This window comes from Diceros bicornis, chromosome 12, assembly GCF_020826845.1.
Source record: "Diceros bicornis minor isolate mBicDic1 chromosome 12, mDicBic1.mat.cur, whole genome shotgun sequence".
In the NCBI taxonomy this organism is placed as follows: Eukaryota; Metazoa; Chordata; class Mammalia; order Perissodactyla; family Rhinocerotidae; genus Diceros; species Diceros bicornis.
Genome location: NC_080751.1, coordinates 41003301 through 41025755, shown reverse-complemented (window position 1 = coordinate 41025755; position 22455 = coordinate 41003301). Strand labels below are relative to the sequence as shown.

Here is a 22455-nt window from a genome sequence, read left to right as displayed (position 1 = left end):
CTTGCCACATTACAGACCCACTGAGATGCAGAGATTGTGACTGTAGTTGTTTTATACAGGTGGGACTCTACCGGCAATTTTGCTTATTTACTAACCAGGCTACTCAAAGTCTTTGTTTGAAGGCTCCATTTCCAAGGTATTTCCTGTTGCTAACCCCCATTTCTAGTCTGCTATTGTTAATTACCTGCATTCCAATGCCCTTTGTTTTCTTTCAATGTCCATCTTGCCTATGGCCACATCGATTAAGGTTATTACTCAGCATTACTCTACCCACTCCTGACATGGTCATCATATCAATCTAGTGCTAACGTGTTTTACTAAATTTTATGTATTAAATTTCATATCTTTATTCAACTGCCTGTGGCCACGCAGGCCTGTGGTATCTGGTGTCAGTTTGAGACTCTAGGCAGCAGACACTTATTCCACTAAATTAATATTTGTTTTTATCTTAGTAGACACGTAGAGTGCTTACTACATCTCGGGCACTGTGCTAAACAGAGGTTCAGTTTCTTCTCACAAACAGCTTTGAGGCAGGTTTTATCATCCTCATCTTACAGATGAAGAACACTAACTCTTTCCCTCGTCCAAGGCCACATGGCTAGTAAGTGACCACAGATTTGAATGTAGGTGGGGTGCCTTGAGCGCCTAAGCACTTAACCACTGTAACATTTTATACAGGGCCTTATAGGGAACCATGTGTACTTCAACATCTGCAATATGATGATGATGCAACAAGGTTACCAGATAGTGTCTGAAAGCTTCTTTTAAAAAATCAACTCAAGCAGAATTCTAACAATGGTTGGCTATAGCTCTAAGGCTGAAGGAAACAACATTCTGTAATTTTGTAAGGCGCTCACTCTAGGTTGTTGGAGAAGCTGAGAAAGCTGCTCAAAACCCACATAAGTGACATCTATTCTAGTTTTTCATATAGATTTCAGTCAAGATCAACGTTCAACATAACTCTACCAAGTTTCATTTCTTTATTTCTGTCACACTGATGTAGTTCTATGGATGACAAAAATGTTTCCGTGAACTTCAGTAAAATTTTTATCCTCATATTTACTATGACGTCTAGTTAATTTCACGGGTCATTTCTTGAAAAAGATAATAGAGAATTGTTTTTTAAATATATATTGTACCCTTTGTAGTACGAATTAAGGAAGTCTAGAACTGTCTAAAATTTAAATTAAAAACTCAAAAGTTTAGGGATATAATCCTAAAACATCCTACTTTAATAATCAAAAGCTATAAAAAAGCATTTCCTTATGTATCCTACCTTATATCCTTATACCTTTAAACCTTTAATAATAATTTCTCATGTCTCTGGCTCTGCTGTCCATTACTTTTAATGTTTTGATAGCATCTTCTTGTTCAATCTCTTTGCATAATAATTTTGTATATTACCATCCACTTGCACTTATCTTATACTTATTTTATTCAAACTCAAAGGAATATTCTAAAATACAACTGTTTTGTACAAAAGCCAGGTTTCCTGCCTTGATCAGAGCTCACTCTTCCATTGGTATAATTTGGATAATTACTCCCTCCTCCATGTATCACACTGTGCTTTCCCACAAGATTCATTTGCCATTTTTGTCATCTCACAAAGCTTTCAAAATTATTTCTAGTTATGTTAATCAGCTTGGCATTTTACTGTTCAAGAAAAACGTGATGTCATCTAAAAACTTTAAGATGTCACTATATGGTTCCCCTTATCAAGATCATAGATATATGACTATACTAAATATGGACCTGTCCTAATACCAATATTTAAGAACACATTTGCACTTTTTTGTTCAGAGTTGTCTTTATCCCTACCTTTGTCTCTAAATCAGAGTGCTACTGATCAAAGCTTTTTTCAGTCCCAAATAAATTATTTTAATAGCGTTTTCTAAGAAATTGTTTTCTATAACAATTACTTTTCCAAAGTAATTAAATCACTCTGTAAGTAAATTAGTTTTCCACCCTTTTTCAAAATGTTATAATTCTCTTAGAGAAATTTTTTTTTAAGTTAGATTTGACCGACTGCCCGAACTAGGTGGCTGGGGAACATAGATTGAAGCCTTACCCTAAAAACTTTATTGAACCTTTTGAATTTTGAACCATGTTAATATATTTACTATTTAATGAAGTAAAATTTAAATTTTAAAAAATCAAGTTAAATTTGCCTGACCATTTTCTACCATTTCAATTAATACTACTTTAGTACCCAACATATGCAAAACACTGAAAAGTTCATGGGGAAGAGCCATATATGAATAAGATATAATCATTAGACTCCAAGAGAAAATTATCTATCAAAAACACAGGTACACAACTCTAATACAAGGCAACTGATGATAACCAAGGGAAAAGGAAGAGACACTAATTTGGACTGGAGATAAAACTCAGAATGCACGGATTTAAACCATGGCTTGAAAAATGGACTGACTGAAAGAGTGAGAAAAAAAGAACATTCCAGAAAAGGTGAACAACTTGAACAAAAATAGTTAAGGTGACTTAGATATTATCATGGCATGGCCAAAGAAGTACAGAAGTAATTCTTTTTTTTTTTAATAATTTTATTTTATTTATTTTTCCCCCAAAGCCCGAGTAGATAGTCGTATGTCATAGCTGCACATCCTTCTAGCTGCTGTATGTGGGACGCGGCCTCAGCATGGCCGGAGAAGCGGTGCGACGGTGCGCGCCCGGGATCCGAACCCAACCGCTAAGCCATGGGGCCCGCCCAGTACAGAAGTAATTCTATTTTTAAGAATTTAGAGGGCCAGCCCCATGGCTTAGCGGTTGGGTGCGCGCGCTCCGCTGCTGGCGGCCCGGGTTCGGATCCCGGGCGCGCACCGACGCACCGCTTCTCCGGCCATGCTGAGGCCGCGTCCCACGTACAGCAGCTAGAAGGATGTGCAGCTATGACATACGACTATCTACTGGGGCTTTGGGGGAAAAATAAATAAAATAAATATTTTTTTTAAAAAAAGTACTATTTAAAAAAAAAAAAAAGAATTTAGCATATGGCAACATTGAAATGAGATTCTATCATTTCCAGCATTTCCTCCAGAACACTCTTCAGTCCAGATATCTCAATTCCAGTCTCAAATCTGTCAATAGCTCATTCTATAACTTTGGACATGTTACCTAAGATAAAATATTTCTTACAACTTTACAAGTCTGTGAACAAGAGTCACACTGGCAATCTACCAGGCTTCTGGCAATATTAATTCAATAAGTATCTATCAAGTGTCATAAGTACAAAGCCTTGTGCTACTGGCAAAGAGGAAAACAAAGAAGTTATGGATTCCACCCTCACAAAGGATAAACATGGAATATTTAAAGGAAAAATATGTTTGTGAACATTAGAATAGAATAGAATACATGTCTATCTTTCACTGAGGTGTTAACTGCTGTGTAAGGGCTTTTCTGTATTTTAGAATATAACCTTTTTCAAAAGTATTTCTCCCAGTTCAAATGTCTTTTTCAATTATGTGACTTAATGACATATACAAATTTCTAGTATTTTTAAGTCAATTCTTTATCTTCACTTTTCTGCTGCTTTTACACTTAGAAAACCCTTTTCTATTCTGAAATCCAACATTTATCTCTATTTTTAAAAACTTTAAAAAAATGAACTTGTCATCAAAATTAATTCTAGATAAATTCAAAACCGTAAAGTGAGGCTATCTTTATTCTATACTTTTCTTCACACAGGTCCTACACATTTCTTGAAAGATATTCCTAGATGTTTTATGCATTTGTGCTATACTTAACTGGATCCTTTTATCCATTTTATTTTTTAACTATGAAAAGTTATGGATTCTTGAACATTTAGTATGTGCAACTACCTAACTGGAAGCTGATCTGGGATTTTAAAGGTAAACCATCACATCACCTAAAAAATAATAATTTCTAGTATTGTTTCACATCTTATTTCATTGCCATTATACAGGATATTATTTATTGGCTTTAGATTTTAACATGTTAAAGAGGCATCTTTCTATTCTTTGAAGACATTTTTTTAAATCAGGAATAAACATTGGATTTTATCAAATGGTCTTTTAAATTACTTTTTTTGAACAGGTACTCTGTTTATATGGTTCAAAACTGAAAAAGCATTAAAAGGTATAGAGTAAAAATTGTATCCAGTTTTTATCCTTCAAGAAATATTTTAATATTGTATGCATATACACAGACATTTTTCTTCAAAATAGTAGCATACTATAAAAACTGTTCTGCACCTTAACTTTTATTTATATTTTGGAGAACACCCTCCATCAGTGTATGACGAGCTCAAGCGCCTTCATTTTTTAACAGTTGCACAGACTCCATTTTATGTACAATCCATAATTTATTTTTCCAATCCCCTAGTGAGGAACATTAGAATCTGTCCCAATGTCTTACTATTACAAACAAGCCAAAACAAAGAACATCCTTTTGTACATGGGGGTATACGTTATCTAAATTCTAACAATGCAACTGCTTGGTCAAATGGTGTGTGCATTTATAACTCTGACAGACCAAATGCCTTTCTATTTTGTTCTTTTTCTTTTTAACTACCATAAAAGTAATACTTGTTATGAAAAATTATTTTATTCTTAATGCCCCTAGATGTCACTATAATTCACCAAATAAATCATATTACAAAAAAATGACAAATCAAGTAGTCCTTCCATAAAATTGAATTACAGCATTTATGTAAAGAAACTTTTTTACTAAAAGAAAAAATATCTACACCTTTTATACACATCATATATTCAAACAATCATACCCAATTTCTGAAGTTTGTCCCATATCCTATGGGCAAATTCTGTTCTCTCTGAGAGCTCTAGTTCAGGCAAGAGAGAACCACAGCTGCGCAGTAGAAGCAAGGCTTGATTACCACCTGGGCTGCCTACGAAAAAAGGTGAATGGATAACAGTATCAATATCATACAGAAAAATATCAAAACTTAAACTGAAATCTGTAAATATTCAAAAATCTCTCAAGTCACTAAAGATAATACGGTATTAAGAGAGTCCCTGTAAACTGGAAAAATCCTATCCTAGTCCACAAGATCATTTACAATGTTACTAAAAGTTATAACTTTTTAAACTTAGTCTGCTTTCTTAAGAAGCAAAGGGTATGAATCTATGTAATCTGCAAAACTCTATAGAACATAAAAATACAAAGAATCTAATTTATAAGTAGCGTTTACTGCAATTCAAAGACTAGGCTTCTCAGGATCTTACGAAAATAGTACAAATCAGTATAATTTGAACCCACAGGGGCCAGCTCCGTGGCACAGCGGTTAAGTGCACGTGTTCCGCTGCTGGCGGCCCAGGTTTGGATCCTGGCCATGCACCGAGGCACCACTTGTCAAGCCATGCTGTGGCGGCATCCCATATAAAGTGGAGGAAGATAGGCACAGATGTTAGCCCAGGACCAGTCTTCCTCAGCAAAAAGAGGAAGATTGGCTTGGATGTTAGCTCAGGACTGATCTTCCTCACAAAAAAGAAAAAAAAAACCCACAAATATCAAATGTAGGTTTATAATCAGTTATAAAATAATATAAACTTCCTTCTCCCTTTATCTATGACCTTTAGCTACATGTCCCTGAAAGCTGACTTTAAAACAAAAACAAAAATAAACCACTTATTGCATGATCCATTTATATGAAGTATCCAGAATAAGCAAATCTACAAGGACAGAAAGTACACTAGTGGTTTCCTACGGCTGGAAAGCATGGGGGGTTCCGGAGCTGAAGATAGGATGTGGAGTTTACTTTCTGGGGTGATAAAAATGTTCTAAAATTGATTGTAGTCATAGTTGTACAACTCTGAATAAATCAAATAGAGAAAATAATAAAAGTCTTTAAATGCACTTAATTATAATTGATACCTCTTTGGTGTCCCTCATCATTAGATTCTAAAGCTTCTTAACATGACTGAAATTCATGGACAGGCTTTAGGAAGCTAGTGAATGCTCCGAAACTACATGCAAAATTATGTGTGTGTTTGCATGCAGGCTTTTGGGGGGGCAGTAGAGGGCTTACAAGCTTCCAGCAGATTATCAAAGTTGCATAAGTGACTCAGATTTTAATAGCTAAGTGAAAATGAAAGAGAAATAATGATTATCAGTCTTTCTAGAAATCTGTCATATGTGAACATCTTAGGGAAAGCTGACACTATACAATGGAAGATAAGAAAAACTACTATCTTCCAATACAATTTACCACTGAAAGTGACTGTTTTATAAACTGTGGAAAGCAAAAAGACAATTTTTATTTGCTGGTTTTAAAATAAACACCTGAAATGAAATGTTTTGGTTACTCAAAACTTTTCCCTGATGAGTTGGAAAGACAGAAAGATCACAATCATAACATAAAATCATGATCATTAATAGAAGTAACAAACAAAATTAAAAGTATCAAATAATAGGCTTTACAACGAGCTTGCCCCCAAACAAGTACTTATTAAGAAGTTCGACTTTTTGAACAGAAAATTGTGAAATACCTGAGTGGCAGGTGTTATCAAAGACTTTTTGTAGAAGAGTCTTAGGGATGCGGCCAGTTCTTCTGACAGAATTATCTAGTCTCATTAAAGCCCAATCAAACTGCCTGGCATTCCCTTTATGCAAAGAAGTGGGCTCCTCTTGAAGATAATTCTTTTTTTCAGCAGCAATGGCATATAGCCTGGCTTGGCTCAGTAGCCCTCTATAAAATGAAACACAATTATTAACAAACTAAGTCAACGACTATCCATATAGGTCATCTTTTTGAGCAAAATTTACACAAAGGTTTTTTTATTAGTTACCAAATCCCTAAATTCATAGTGCAATAGCAAAAATGCTGAGAGAAGTATAAACTGGTAGGAAAGAAAAAGTTTTGACTTTTGCTTTAAATAAAATCACATGCACACACAAATTGTATGCAAAGTAAATCTCTTGAATAACTGTTTGACAGTACCTTGATAACCTTCCACATGGAATCATTTCAAACTAAGACTATAATACGGCATGTGTTTTTTTTATCTCCCTTAACCAAAACCAGGTTAGTGAAGGAAAATAAAGCAGTTTATGCTACAAAGCTCTTCTCATCTCTATAAATGAGATGAGATCTAAAATATATCTAAAATTCTGATAACTACCTTCAAATGTTTTCTAAGTGCAAGCTTATTATGAGTTTAAAAGAAGACCAACGTCCAAGTTAAAATTACGCAGTTTTTTAAAGGATCATTCAGGACAAAATAATTTCCCATCTGTCTAAATAAATTTGAAATGTTTTATAGTGATAATGTTTTAGCTCTCAATTCATATCTGCTTTCCATCCCTCAAAATGCTAGTTATATACTTTTCTAATTATTTTAACAACTGCAACCATCAAAAATAAAACTAGATTTCTGGTGTTAAATACCACTAATTTTCAAGAAGTCAAAAGGAAAGAAAAGTTTATAAACTAGGTAAGGTCAGACTAGTACATGTATATTTATAAAGGGCAAACAACCTTTCAACGATTCAGTATTTTAATAATACAGACATGCAAACCAAAGACTCTAAAACATGAAATCAGAGGTAATCCACGCTGTAGAAATACAGGCTGTACGTGATTTACAAATATTGGACTTAAAAATAATCCTTACGTGTGAAGGAAACCCTGTCATAAATCTCTGAATTGAATTTAAACTTTCTTTGCATTCAAGTATCACAACACAAAAAATTTCTAACTTGCAGATATCTACATATTTACTCCAAAATACCTTATACTTACTGGCTGCTATTGGAAAGTTTAACTAAATAATATACACTAAGTATCTATTAACTAGGGATAATGTAAAAATACTCTACTTATTAATCCAGGAATGCCTTTAGGATGACAATCACATTTTTCTGGCACATGCACATTTTTACTGCAGTCAATTACCAAAATAAATATTTACATACTAGTGAGTTTAGAAATAAAACCGTTGGTTTCCTACCCTATTGTTATTAACCTGGAAAACCAGTCACAAATTGAGTGATTATGTGATGTAACAATAAAGAAAGCTACACCAGAAGTTTCACCATAAGATTATGTAAAACACAGAGGCAGTAATTGGTACTGGACTAGATATTCTACTGGGACAAATCACAACCACTCTGGCCATCAGTGATGCCACCTATGTAAATAGACAGAAAACCAATGGAAAACATCAAGATACTAACAAAATAAGACAATGTCTTATCTTTATAAACCTAATGATCAGCACATCGTGGATGGCTAATTGACTAAAGTTTGTTAAATAAGCTGAATTAATTAAACGCTAGATTATTACCTAAAACCACAGAAGATACACTACTACATACATTTATCCTTTATTTTCAAAGGTTTTCTCTTATCATTTATCTGGCTACAGGATCAGTTGTTACTAAATTATGCCCTTGTTAATCAGGCAAACACAAAATAACATTACTGTAAATCAGCCAGAACAACGTATCAAGTTCAGGTGAGTGTGCAATAATATTATTCAACAGCAAAAGCTGATTAACATAGAGATTTCAAAATCATAGTGAAGTACATTTGCCAAAGTTTTTTACACAACCCAAATGTGATAAACTGTGAAAGACCACAAAAATAAAACCTTTGCTAAAATGCAGTTTTAAAATGTAAGATCAGACAAACACAAAATTCAGGCAGAAGACAGACATGTTAATAAACCAGTACAGCATTCTAAACATTCTACAGCATTTATTTTCTTACAAATAAATCTTTAACACAGCCAAGTCTCCTTCACACAAGCAAGTTTGGCTTTAATTACAGTCAGGTTGAAATATGAATCTACTATAAAATAAACTGGGGTGGGGGAAGGGTTACATATTTAACTAAAGGATTCTTCACTCTTAAAAAGGATTCTCCAGTGCTTCCCCACCTGGCGGTGCTTTCTCATGTATAATTTGGCCCAGAATTTTTTTTTTTTTAATTCACTTGAACACATCCTGAAGGAAATAAGAATTTCATAGCCTGGAACAACAGGTATGTTGTGATAAAACAGAATGAAAAGCACCAAGTCCAGGGGTTAAGGTGGGTCCACGCAAGGTAAGCTCCTACCCATCAGGCTTGCACAAACCAGAACGCGCTGCCTCCAAATTCTGATGACCAACACTGACATAACCACATAAGGGAAAATTATTTTATCATCTCATCAAAGTGTCATAACTCATTTTTGAGTTAAACTTCTCAGGTTCCCTCTTGAGACTCCACACTCACCACTAATATTCAAGTTACTCATGAATTTTCTCCGGCAAAATCTGGCATTTAAAGTTATTTTTCTTAGGTTGTTTTTTTTTTTTAATTGGTGACGATGGTTTTTATTTTAAGTCTTTAGTACAAAAAATACTGATTTTATAGTTGAATGTTCATATTTCAAAAAGGTAAAAAGACCAGATCATTATAAGCAGGCTTCCGTGGGACTCTGCTCTTCAGCCTGTACTTTTTAATTAATACTTTACTTTTCCAAAGCATTTTCAGGTTTACAGAAACACTGTCCAGTAAGTACAGAGTTCCCATATACCCACTTCCCCCTCAACCCACAGTTTCCCCTATTAACATCTTGTATTAGTCAGTACATGTTACAAATGATGACCAATATTGATACAGTATTATTAATTAAGGTCTATAGTTTACAACCGAGTTCACTTGGTGTGTACATATCTATGGGTTTCGACAAATGTGTGACATGCATTACAGTACCATACAGAATAGTTTCACTGCCCTAAAAATGCCCTGTGCTCCACTTATTCATCCCTTGCCCCCTCCTCCTGAACCCCTGGCAGCTTTTTACTTGTCTCTGTAGTTTTGCCTTTTCCAGAATGTCATATAGTTGGATCACACAGTATGCAGCCTTCTTCAGACTGGCTTCTTTCATCTAGCAATATACATTTAAGGTTCCTCCATGTCTTTTCATGGCTTGATAGCTCATTTCCTTTCAGTGCTGAATAATACTCCACTGTATGGATGTACCACAATTGGTTTATCTGTTCACCTATTTAAGTACATATTGGTTGCTTCCAATTTGAAGCAATTATGAATAAAGCTACTATAAACATTTGCACGCAGGTTTCTTTGTGGAGGTAAATTTTCAACTCATTTAGGTAAATATCTAGGAGTGTGACTGCTGGATCATATGGTAAATTTGTGTTTATTTAGCTTTGTAAGAAACTGATAAGCTATCTTCCAAAATGGTTGTACTATTTTGCATTCCCATGAGCAATGAATTAGAGTTCCTTATTGCCCCATATCCTCACCAGCACTTGGTCCTGTAGGTGTTTTGGATTTTAGCTATTCTAACAGGTATGTAGCGGTATCTAACTGTCGTTTTAATTTGCAATTCCCTAACGACATATGATGTAAGCATCTTTTCATATGCTTATTTACCTTCTGTATGTCTTCTTTGGTGAACTGTCTGTTCAGATCTGCTCATTCTTCGATTGGGTCATTAAGTTTTCTCATTGTTGCGTTTTAAGAGTTCTTTGTATGTTTTGGATAGTCTCAGTGTTTATTTTTTCAAGTAAACTTTTTGCTGAAGTGTTACTCATTCCTTTTTAACTTCAAATATACACCAAACTAATTACACATGTTCTTAAAACTCTCTCTTCCCTATTCTCTTCGTCACTGCTATTATGAGACAATTTAGCATCACTTTGGAGCTACCAGAGTTTAAAGGATAGAGATATATGGTGGATAAGAGTAATCAGTAGTTAATGTTTACTATGCATTTAATAATACATGCTAGGTAACAGAAAATAATCCCCATTTTACAGATAAGAAAACTGAAGCAATTTGCCCAAAGTCACAGTAAAAGCTAGTTAATGACAGGATGACAGGGCCAGGATTTGTACTTGGGTAGTCTCATTCTGAAATGAGCTCAACGTGGCAGAAGGGCATCGAGGAAACTAACCTGGCTGCACTAGGGGATTTACACACTGAAAAGTGGTAAAAATTAAAGCTAGGCAGGGAAGGTGAGACTAGATAATGGAAAGCTTCCAATGGCTGATCAGTAAGGGATTTGGATTTTATGACATAATTATAAAATATAAGACTGATTTCCATAAAGCTGCTTTCTCAGCTTACTTTGCTGTACCATTCTGTAGGCAATGGGGATCTCAAACTTCTCTCTTATGTTCTCACCAATCCCTTATTTTAACTATTCCACTTGAGCTTTCTTTAGCCCATTGATATGACTGATTACACTGACTGATTTTCAAATGCTGAGCCAGCCTTGCACACCTGGAATAAACCCAACTTGGTCACTGCATACAATTCTTTTTATACATTTTATACATATACTGATTCCACTTAAGGTTTAGCATGTTAAAAATTAAAAAAGATAATGACTCTTCCTAAAAGTGGTTGGTACACCTTTCAAATTTCTCCATTGCTACCAACTACATCACCATTACATTGTTCCCTCAAGCTCAAAATCTTAGAATAATTATTTTATTGCTCAATCCGTCTCACTCTTCACAACCCATCTGTCGAGTCCTCAGATATCTATTTCTCAGTCTCACGCTCAATCCAGAACACATGGATTTTTGCAACAAACCCCTAACTAGTTTCTCAGGCTTCACCTTTTCTTCATACAACTGCCAGATCAATCATTCCTAAAATCATCCTTATGTCATTCCCTCTTTAATGCGTCACTTAATGACGGGGATACGTTCTAAGACACGCATTGTTAGGTGACTTCTGTCATTGTGCGAACATCACAGAACAACAGGTACTTGTGTAAGTACAGAGTGTACTTACACAAACCTAGATGGCATAGCCTACTACACACCTAGGCTACATGGTATAGCCACTGCTCCTAGGTTACAAATCTGTATAGCATGTTACTGTACTGAATACTGAAGGCAATTTTACCACAACGCTAAGTATTTGTGTATCTAAACATATTTGAACATAGAAAAGGTACAGTAAAAAAAACAGTATAACAGATAAAAAATGGTACACTTGTATAGGGCAATTACCATGAATGGAGCTCACATGACTGGAAGTCGCTCTGGGGGAGTGAGGGAGTGAGGGAGTGAGTGGCGAGTGAATGCGAAGGCCTAGGACATTACCGTACACCACTGTAGACTTTATAAATACTGTACACTTAGGCTGCACTAAATTTATTTAAAAATATTTTTTTTAACTTTCTGACTCTCTTCTAATAACACTTAGCTTAAAACACACATTGTACAGCTGTACAAAAGTATTTTCTTTCTTTATATCCTTATTCTATAAGTTTTTTCTATTTTTGAATTTTTTTTTTACTCTTTAAACCTCTTGTTAAAAACTAAGACAAAAAGACAGGGTCAGGATCATCAGTATCACTGCCTTCCACCTCCACATCTTGTACCACTGGAAGGTCTTCAGGGCAAATAACATGCATGGAGCTGTCATCTCCTACGATAACAATGCTTTCTTCCGGAATATCTCCTGAAGGACCTGCCTGAGGCTCTTCTTGAGGAGGTATCACTCTTCAGAAATGCATCCATGGTGGTTTGCTTGGTTTGTTTTTTTTTTCATCATAGATTTGCTTGTAAGAAGATAATGCACCATGAACATTTGTGTTTTCAAACTTTTTAAGAAGCTTGCTGAGGTCTGTAAAAGCTTCTGCTAAACCCTTAACTGTGAATTTTCTTGGCGGTTCTTCTTCTCCTGCAGTTCCCTCTCCTCTGGCCTCTTCTTCGGCTATGTGTTCCTATTCCAGTTCCAACAACTCCTCATTAGTCACTTCCTCAGGAACCACCCTCAGGAGCTCATCAATGTCATCCTCATCCACACCCAGTAGAAAGCTGTAATCCACCGTCATTCTTGGGGTCCCTCGTTGACCAACACATGATTATGTGCCGCACTGACTGTAATTGTTCTTTACCTTTATCACAATGAACCTAAGTAATTTCACTTATTAATTCAAAAAATATTGAGCACGTTCTATGTATAAGGCACTATGCTAGGACCAGCCCTTCTACTTACCTAGTGAGTAAATTTGATAATCAATTAAACTTAAAAAAAAAAAAGCTGTGTTAAGTACTATGAAAGAAACAAGGGACTCTGATGAAAGAATAACAGCAGGGTTCTACTACAGATAAAATGTTCAAGGAAGATGACACTTGAAGGAGTAGCCATACAGACAGCAGGGGATGAGTATTCCAAAGCAAGGCAGAACAGTCAACAGGCCAAGCGAGTGAGCAACAGATGGGATGAGGATGGAGAGTAAGAATGGGCTAGATCATGAAGGATTTTGAAGGTAGGAGTCTAGGTTTTATTCTAGGTATAGATTTTATTCCAGGTACAAAACTGTATCAGAACCCTACTGAAAGTTTATAAGGAGCAGTTGTGGCATGATCTATTTCTGTTTTGAAAAGATCAGTCTAGCTGCTGGGTGGAGAATAAATTAGAGGGCAGCAAGAATTAAAATAGAGATACCATTTAGGGAAGCTGTTGCAATAGAGAGACTGAGGGAAGCTTAGACCAGGGCACACAGTGGGGAGGGGAAAGAAATACATATCACCAAGGACCCACCCGATTTAACTGCAAATTCCAGGCAACAAGTCTTACCAATACAATTTAATTCTCACACCCATGTAATAAGAAAATTTCATGTAAAAGTACCCTAGTGAGGCTTACTTAATCTTCTGTATACATTCCACCCTATTGTGTATCATTTTCATAAACACTTGATAAGCACAATCTTAGAGACAACAACAGAAGGCTCCCTGGCATGGTGGAAACACACAAGCTCTAAGAGTGTGGGCTTGAATCCTACAGACCAGCCTGAGTTCAGGCTCTGCCATTTACAAGATGTGTGACTTTGGCCAAGTTACTGCAACTCTCTCTAAGCCTGTAAAATCTGGGAGAAAAGAGTATTTACCTCACAAGGATATTACAAAGATTAACTGAGATAATGCAGTGTTTCCCAAAATATCACACTCCTGCTAGGCAAGATGATTTCAGGTAGCATTTAGAAAGATTTTCCTTTTCAGGAGTTTTTATTTTAATAAATATTTTAAAATAACTATCACTTCAAGCTCTTTATTTTATTAGCATTCTTGCTTAAGACAAAATTAAGTTATAAAAATGTCAGTTTAAACCTAAAACCAATGTAAAGAAAAATATTAAATATAAATAATAGTTTAGATAGTACTCAGATTTGGCAAAAAATCTGAAGGCAGTACACAAATGCCCAAAGTTTGGGCAACGCTGAGAAAGTGTACATAAAGGACCTGGCAAAGAAAGCATAATAGGGGCCGGCCTGGTGGCGCGCTCCACTGCGGCGGCCCGGGATTCGCCGGTTCAGATCTCGGGCCTGCACCGACGCACTGCTTGGCAAGCCAGGCTGTGGTGGCGTCCCATATAAAGTGGAGGAAGATGGGCACGGATGTTAGCCGAGGGCCAGTCTTCCTCAGCAATAAATAAAAAAAAAAAAAAAAGAGGAGGATTGGCAGATGTTAGCACAGGGCTGATCTCACCAAAAAAAAAAAAAAAAAAAAGGAAAGCGTAATAAATATTAACTATGGCTCTACTAGAGCATTTTCTTCTTTCTAAAATGTATTAGCAGGGCCGGCCCCGTGGCTTAGTGGTTAAGTGCGCGCGCTCCGCTGCTGGTGGCCCGGGTTCGGATCCCGGGCATGCACCGACGCACCGCTTCTCCGGCCATGCTGAGGCCGCGTCCCACATACAGCAACTAGAAGGATGGGCAGCTATGACATACAACTATCTACTGGGGCTTTGGGGGAAAAAATAAATAAAATAAATAAATAAAATTATAAAAAATAAATAAAATGTATTAGCAGAAATCACAAGACTTATTTTAAAGGCCTATTCAAATCCCTGCTATGCTATTTAACAGCTATGTGACTGGGAAAGGTTGGTCTTTCTAAGCATTAGTTCCTTCATCTGAAGAAAAATATCTACACCTTGTAAAGATCACATAAAAAAAAACCAAATATCAGATGCTTAACAAAACAGGACTCAACAAATAGTTCTTACTAGAGAAGGTACTCAATAAATATCTGTTGATTTTTTTGAAAATCTTTTGTAAAACTGTCACAATTAACTTTTTCCCTGAACTATTTTGCAAGACCTCAATTCTCCAAAAGTCTTGTCCAGTTAACCGGTCCCCCAAACACAGTTTTATGTTTTATGTTAAGACAAAATTTTAGACTAAAAAAGCCAGTTGCAACCTTTCTCTTGACTTGAAACACCAATGCCCCTCCTTTCCACCTATTCAGATGCCCCCTCCATCCAAAGGGATCTCTTCCTTTGTCTCAGCTATGACAGGAAGTGATGGAGAGTCAGTTAACCAGCTTGGGACCTATGATGCGATGTTGAGCAAGATACTCTTTAGAATCTATGAAGTGAGAGTAGAATGGACTAAATTATTCTAAAGATCCCTTCCAGAGTTTACATTCTGAGATCTTACCATGTGCTTACATAATTGTGATAGTCTTTAATTCCTAAATTTTTAATGTATCATGTATTACCTTTTTAAAAAATGTTTTTATGTCCATAAGGAATCCCTTCAGCACCTACAACACAGCATACTCAAAACACTTCAAAACTAGGAATCACAGTATCTGCAGTTGAATCCCAACTGGAAATCCTGGATAAATTACTTCATCCTTCTAAGCCTCAGTTTCCTAAATTGTAATATCAACCCACAGAAGATGAAATGTATGTGTGATGTATTCATACAAACACAGCTTGAAAACGGTAAAGATCTAAACTAAAGGTACTATTGTTTATCGTAATCTCCAAATCTATTCTTCCTAATTCTGCTAACATCCTCACCAATCTCCTGTTCTCTCTTTTTTAAGAAAAGGAAGTATCTTTTCTTCAGTTCTGCACCACCTAGTTGAGGCCTATTAGCCCTAATCTGTAGAATCAATGTTGTTCCTAACTGGTCTATCCATCCCCAGCCTGTCTCTCCTATAGTCTCTGTAAACTTTGTCAAGACCTGTACCTCTCAAAATCCTCCAAAGGCTTCCAACCATCAAATGAACAACTTTCTAACCAACCTTGGTAGTTTCAAGGAATCACCTGGCCTTTGCAGTATCAACTTCTACCACATCCCACCCTACACAGCCACACAGGATAACAGTATAGCCTCCAAGTCTCTTCATGCTCTTCTCTTCCCCCGGGAACACTCTGACTACTCATTCTCATGGGTCCTCTTAAATCCAAGTGATCCTCTACCACAAAACAAATGTGACTGCTCTTCTCTCTGAAATACCACACTATTATATTCCTCTCTCACGGACAGCACATATACAATAGTTGTACATGTGCCTATCACAGCTCTCTGTAATTGATAAAACTTATACACACAGGGAGCAGAGGCTGAATCACAACCCCAAATGACCCAGGTAGACTCTTTAATATTTTTTAATGCGAGGTAAACAAAGGAAAGTTTTCTTTCCTTCCAATTTTAGAAGGAGAAACCATGCATTCTGTCATAGTGCAATATGTATCTTCACCTTTAAGCGAATCATCAACCTAGGTCCACTTCCAAAGTGATTTAGCTCAAAACTTCTCCTTCCTCTGAAGCATACAAGTATTATTCTAAAAACTCTCACAAGACACATATAAGCAGCTTCTGATCCAGAAGTGTGAGAAAAAAAGTGTGTGAGAAACCAAAAGTGTTTGCCTCTCAACCTCCCCACAGAGGATAGGGTAACAACTGGTTTTTAAGAAAACCATTTCTTTAAAAAAGAAAAAAAGTCCTAAAATGGGAAAATGAAGAGCAAGACTAAAGAATATAAAAGAAAAGTATATACTTTTTGGTGCTTCAATTTTGAAAACAGATTAATAAATTCTAATAACGTCACTCAACAATACTCATCCGTCCTTCTCAGATAGGACATTCCTGGAAATCAAGATCAGGATGAATTTGTGGAGATTCACTGCACTACATGAATGGGGTAAGTATCCTTGCAAACTTCTTTGCATCTCACAATATTCCTTCTTCAATGTCTAAGATTTTCTCAACAAACATTTGACACCTACTATGTGCCACAAAGTCAGACATAAGGGGAGGCAAAAAGAATAAGACAAAGTCCCCGCCTTCAAGGAACTTACAGCCAAGTCTGGAGGGCTGGTGGGTCCACATGTAATCATGTTAACGGATGCTTTAACTGGATCTTAGAGAAAGCACAAGAAAGGAGCAGTCAATGGGAGAAGCAGCCAAGAAAGATTTCATAGAAAAGGGAAACACTTGAGTAGGGGGAGGGGAGCCACATCTCAAGAGTGAACATCACATTCAAAGGGAAGGAGATATGCAAGATGAATCAAAGCCTTGCTGTCCAGAGACCAGCAGCACCTTTATAACCTGGGGACTTGTTAGAAATGTAGAACCTCAATCCCCTGCCTAGACCCAAAATCAGAATCTACATTTTAACAAGATCTCCAGGGAATTCTTATGCTCATTATAGTTTCAGAAGCCTTGCTGTAGAGGACTTTGAAGTAGTAGTTTGGTATGGCTAGAATACAGGATGCCCTGGGAAGGAACTCATAAGTGAGGCTCCAAATCACAAAACACCTTATCCTGGAACTATGGCAGCCACCAGTGTCTAATTATAAGTAGGAAAACGACAAGATCAAATTATCAGGGAGACTAAAGAATGATGTGGGGGTTGGAGGAAGAGGGAATTCATACCAGATGAAGTAGATTTAACAGGATTACTCATTTGTGCAATTAATACACAGGGGAAGAATGGGGGCAGGGAGGTGTCAATGAAATACAAATGAGAAATCTCGAAGCAGAAAGAAATAGCAACATTCACTAAAACAAAGAATACACGAGGAACAGATTAGGGAGGGAAGACAAGTCCAATTTGAGATCATGGGTTTGAAGTACCTGTAGATCAACCAGTGGAGACATCTAGAAGAAATAATGCCATCATCAGACAGGTAGGTAGGAGCTGATGCCCTGCAAATGAATAGAGGTGCCCCCCGGGAATGAAAAAGTGACAAAAAAGGACTAAGGACAAAACACCCAAGGACATCAGTATTTAAGAGAGGAACACAGGAAAAAGTAAGCAACAAAGCAAGCGAGAAAAACCAAACGAGAAGAAAACTAAGAGTAGTGTCATCAATACCAAGAAAAGGGTCTCATGAAGGGGGAAACTTGGGACAGTAATATGCTAGAGATCAAGGCCTTAAAAGTGGTAATTAAGAGGTCCCTTGGAAAAACTAAACGAAATAAACTTACATCTCACACATACATAAATGATTAGAAGACTATATATATCCTCCTAATTGATATATATATACATATTTCAATGGCTCTCTCCAGATGATAGAATTAAGGGGGATTTTTAACTTACTGCTCTGCCCCTGTATTTTGCAATTGTTCCTCAAGGCACGAGTTTCATAATTTAAAAATATACAATAAAAAATTAATAAATAAAACAACGATGGCTTTTGCCAGTGATGTGATTGCAGTGGGTGGAAGAGTGAATGTCAAGTGAGGAAATGAAGGAGACAGGAGTACAGACAAGGAAGAGAGACTGAGAAGCACCTAGAGTAAATTGAGAGTCCCGGGAAAGGTTTTCTTTTTCAGGTGGGAAAGAGCTGGGCATGCTTATAGGCTGTAGGACAGGAAACTGTATAGAGTGTTCAGAGTCCAGGAGAAACGAGAACAAATATTTCTCTATTGCTTGTTATGAGCTGAGCACACAGTGGTAAACAAGACTGAGTTCTGCTCTCCTGCAACTCACTTTCTACTAAGGAAACAGAGAACAGACCAATATCAGACAAGTGAGACGTGCCATGATAAAACTAACACAGGGTAGTTTTTCAGATTGAGCGTTGAACTAAGGCTTCTCTGAAGAAGAGCAATGAATGACAAGAAATCAGCTTTACAAAGAAGGAAGGACGGCCTTGTTACCTCTACTTTACAGATAATGAAACTGAGGATCAAAGAAGTTAGGTAAGATTACGCAGCAAGTAAATGGAACCCAGGTCTGATGAATACCAAGACCAATACCCTTTCTATTAGACTGTGCTGCCCTATCATTTTTCTCAAATGCAATAGCGCAGAGTAATGATAACATCGACCCTCCTCTGGCCTCACAGGGACGATAAAGACTAGAAAAATAAGAGTAATTGGCACAAATTTCTCAAAACAAATTCTTTGAAAGCCAAGAGATGTAGTTTTGCAAAAGCAGAGGCATGACTTCTGAAGGTTAACTGTTCAGACCTACTGAGAAAATCTAGGCCGGCTCCAAGTCACAAGGAGGCTACATTGCAAAGATTTATAACTAAGTCGTTAAGAAGTCATAAAACATTTCCTCCACATAAAGTTATGCAGAAAGTAGGTTTCCAGCCTGGTCCACAAAGATCATGTAATCACAGTTATTACTATTAAAGTAACTAATAAAACACTTACTAGATACCTGGCCCTACATTAAGTGCTGTATATAGATAACCTCATGCAATACGACCAACACTATTATTACTCCCATCTTGTAACTAAGGAAACTGAGGCCTGGAGATGTTAAGTAACTGATTCAACGGCATAATGCAAATAAACAGAGAAGGCTGCAGTCCCGCCCTTGCTTATTCCAGATCTTTAGTTCTTAGTCTTTATGCTATCTCCCAAAATACCTTTATTTATAAACATTCATCTTTCAAAACTAGTTTTTGTCTAATTCTAAAAGCTCAGCGCCCATCTCCCCTTCTCAAGTGGTCTAAGAACATTACTCAAATTAACACTTTCATCAGGCTTCTTTCTCAGTCTCCCCCAAAGTCTATACCAAACCTAAATTCCTGATAAAACTCAATCCATGAGGGCATTTATTCACACATTTGACACTCACTGAGAATTTAGCTTGCCTTTGCATCCCCAGATCCCACGGAGTGACTTGCACGTGTTCTCTTATTCATTCATTGACACAGAGCCTACTGTGACAATTCCCAACCCACACCACACCCTCGTAAACAGTGAGGAAAACTCCATTCCAGAAAATGTAGGCGCAAGCCTAACTGACCATAATTAAACATCCATCTCTAAGCTATTCCTAACTCACCCCAATTCACAACCTATCCCCTACTCCAAAAGTAAAGCTTTCGAAATCTATGCCCTAGCTGGAGAGTGACCACCCAAAAAGCTTGCACGTGGGACAGCACCCAAGCCAGTCAATCCTAAGAAGAGTAACACTTGACCCCGGCAGCAGCCTTCAAAGCCCCCCTCAGCTTCACAGGCCATCGGTAGCCCGAAGGCAGGAAGACCCAGTCGCAGGCCGCGAGAGCAGGATCGTAGCCGGAAGCAAGCCATGCGCGCGGCCATGACCTTCTGAGGACGACCCTGTCATCCGAAAATCCCTAAGTGAGGAGCGTGGTCCGAGGCCCCGGGAAGCTTGGCCCTGGAGCGGCGAAGAGAACGTGAAGAGAACACAGGGAGGACCAGGCCCCCACCAGCGTCAACGACCCCGGAGGACGCCCGCGCTGCAGGCGGGCTGGAGGAAGCGCACGGGCACTCACCCGGCGGCGGGCCCGGGGCGAGCGGCGGGCAGACAGAGGGCGGCGTGCGGCCAGCTCGGGCCGCCCGCGAGAAGGCGCAGGGGCAGGGGGAGGCGCGGGGCCGCCCCGGCACGGAGGAGCCAACGAGCAGGTCTCAGCAGGGCTGCCATGGCCCGGTCGTCCTCACAGCAGGATGCACGTTCGGCTAGAAGGACAGGGGGAGCACGTGACCGCGGGGTCGCCCGGCGCGGGAGAGACCAAAGGCCGGACGCGCCAGATGTAAGGGGAGGCAATTGTTGTTTTACCTTGGGAGATGAAAATAACTATTTCTCTGGGGAGGTGTGGGCCCCTTGCCGTGTTTAAATAAGAATATGGCTTGGTTTATTATGTAAGGGAGCTTCTATTTCCGTCATACATCTTTCATCTCAGTACGTTCAGTCGTTTCACCCCTGCACTTTTCAGTTGGTAGAGTCGGAAGAGGTCGACTCCTCCCAGGTTAGCGTGGGGGTTTGCCGGGAGGCCAACTAGCAAGAACACCTGGGAACTCTCGCGAAGAGCCGACTATGAAGATCCCAGGGTGTGTGGGGACGATTCTTTGCCGACTGCAAATGTTACCTCTGACGTTCAGCGCTTCCTGTTCAGCGCTGAAGTTGCCGCGCTTCCTGATAGGAACATGCTGTAGCCCAGAAATGTGGGACAGAAAAAACGTTGAGGACCTTTGCACTGTGCTAGGGGCCTCCAAGGCTATATATGATGTGATTATTGGCCTGGGGACCGTGTAAAGGAATATGTAGATCCGACCATAAGTCCATAAGCAGTGCCTCGCTTTATGAAATAGACGGATTCTAACAAAGGTCGTATAGTTTTAGAGCTGGAACTGAATTCATTATGTTTCCCGATTCCCACCCCGCCTCTTCCTTCAGTAAATGCACCAGCATCCATGGTAAGATAAGGATATGATTAAGAGTCTGGAGCCAAATCTGAGGACAAAACAGGAGGCCCTTGCCTTCGCAGGGTTTACAGTCTGGGAGAGTTCCCTGTGCACACGTGGGAAGTAAGGAACAGGCTTCCACTCCCTCTTCACCCAACTGTATCCCACCCATTCCCGGGTGAACGCTCAGAAGTTTCCCTTGGAAGCCCTCCGTGGTAATTTCCCGTTTGGCTGTTTATCCCTCTGGTCATCGAGCTCCCTGAGAGCAGGGACTGTGACCTTTTCTTGTAGCCAAAGCACCCACCCAGTGCTAGGCACACAGAAAGTTACATTGAATATTTACTGAATAAGTGTGTATTTTGAGACTATCTAGCTCATTTTTCCTTTGAGAGATGAGGAAAATTAGATCCAAAAAAGGCTAAATGATTTACTCTGGGTTATACTACTAGGCATTAGACCTGTAATTTATTTATTCATCCATTCAACACTGATTTATTGAACATATATTCAGTGCCAGGCACTATTTGAGATGGGGATACAGCAGAGAACAAAACACACCAAGTCTGGACTCTGATTAAATGCTCCTAAGTTTAGTTTGGGAAGACAGATAAGAACTGTGACGTAAAATAAATCAGGGTAAAGGGATTGAGGGTGGCATGTTTAGCCCCTTCAAAGAACAATAAGGAGGACTGTGTGGATGAGAGGAGAGAGCAAGGCGGGTCGGAAGAGACTGGACCATGGGCCTGGAGGCCTGAGGTAGTTGGGGGTCAGATCATGCAGGGTATTATAGACTACTGTAGGGACTTTGCTTTTTATTCACAATGAGATGGGAAACCATTAGAAAGTTTGGTGTGTTGCTGTGATATGAAGCTATTTGCATTTTTAGAGGATCACTCTGGCTGCTATTTGGAGAGATGATTTTAAGGGAATGAGGGTAAATGAAAGTAGGGAGACCAGTGAGGAGGCTCTTGCAATAATCCAGACTAGACATGGTAGTGGCTTGGACTAGATGGGTGGCAGGTGAGAGAATGAGAAAAGGCCAGGTGCTCATTTTATTTAAAGAGTAGAACCA

At 38.3% G+C, this 22455-nt stretch overlaps 1 protein-coding gene across 1 annotated transcript in view; it reads right to left on the bottom strand.

The window, feature by feature from the left end:
* Window positions 1–20637, bottom strand: part of LRPPRC (leucine rich pentatricopeptide repeat containing) — a 103737-nt gene extending 83100 nt beyond the window's left edge. The window contains exons 1-3 of the mRNA XM_058551329.1: window positions 20474–20637; window positions 6483–6682; window positions 4760–4882 (exon numbers count right to left, since the gene is read on the bottom strand). Of these exons, the coding sequence (XP_058407312.1) occupies window positions 4760–4882; window positions 6483–6682; window positions 20474–20622 (472 nt within the window). The 5' untranslated portion in view covers window positions 20623–20637. The remainder of the gene's footprint in view (window positions 1–4759; window positions 4883–6482; window positions 6683–20473) is intronic.
* Window positions 20638–22455: the final 1818 nt, after the last annotated feature.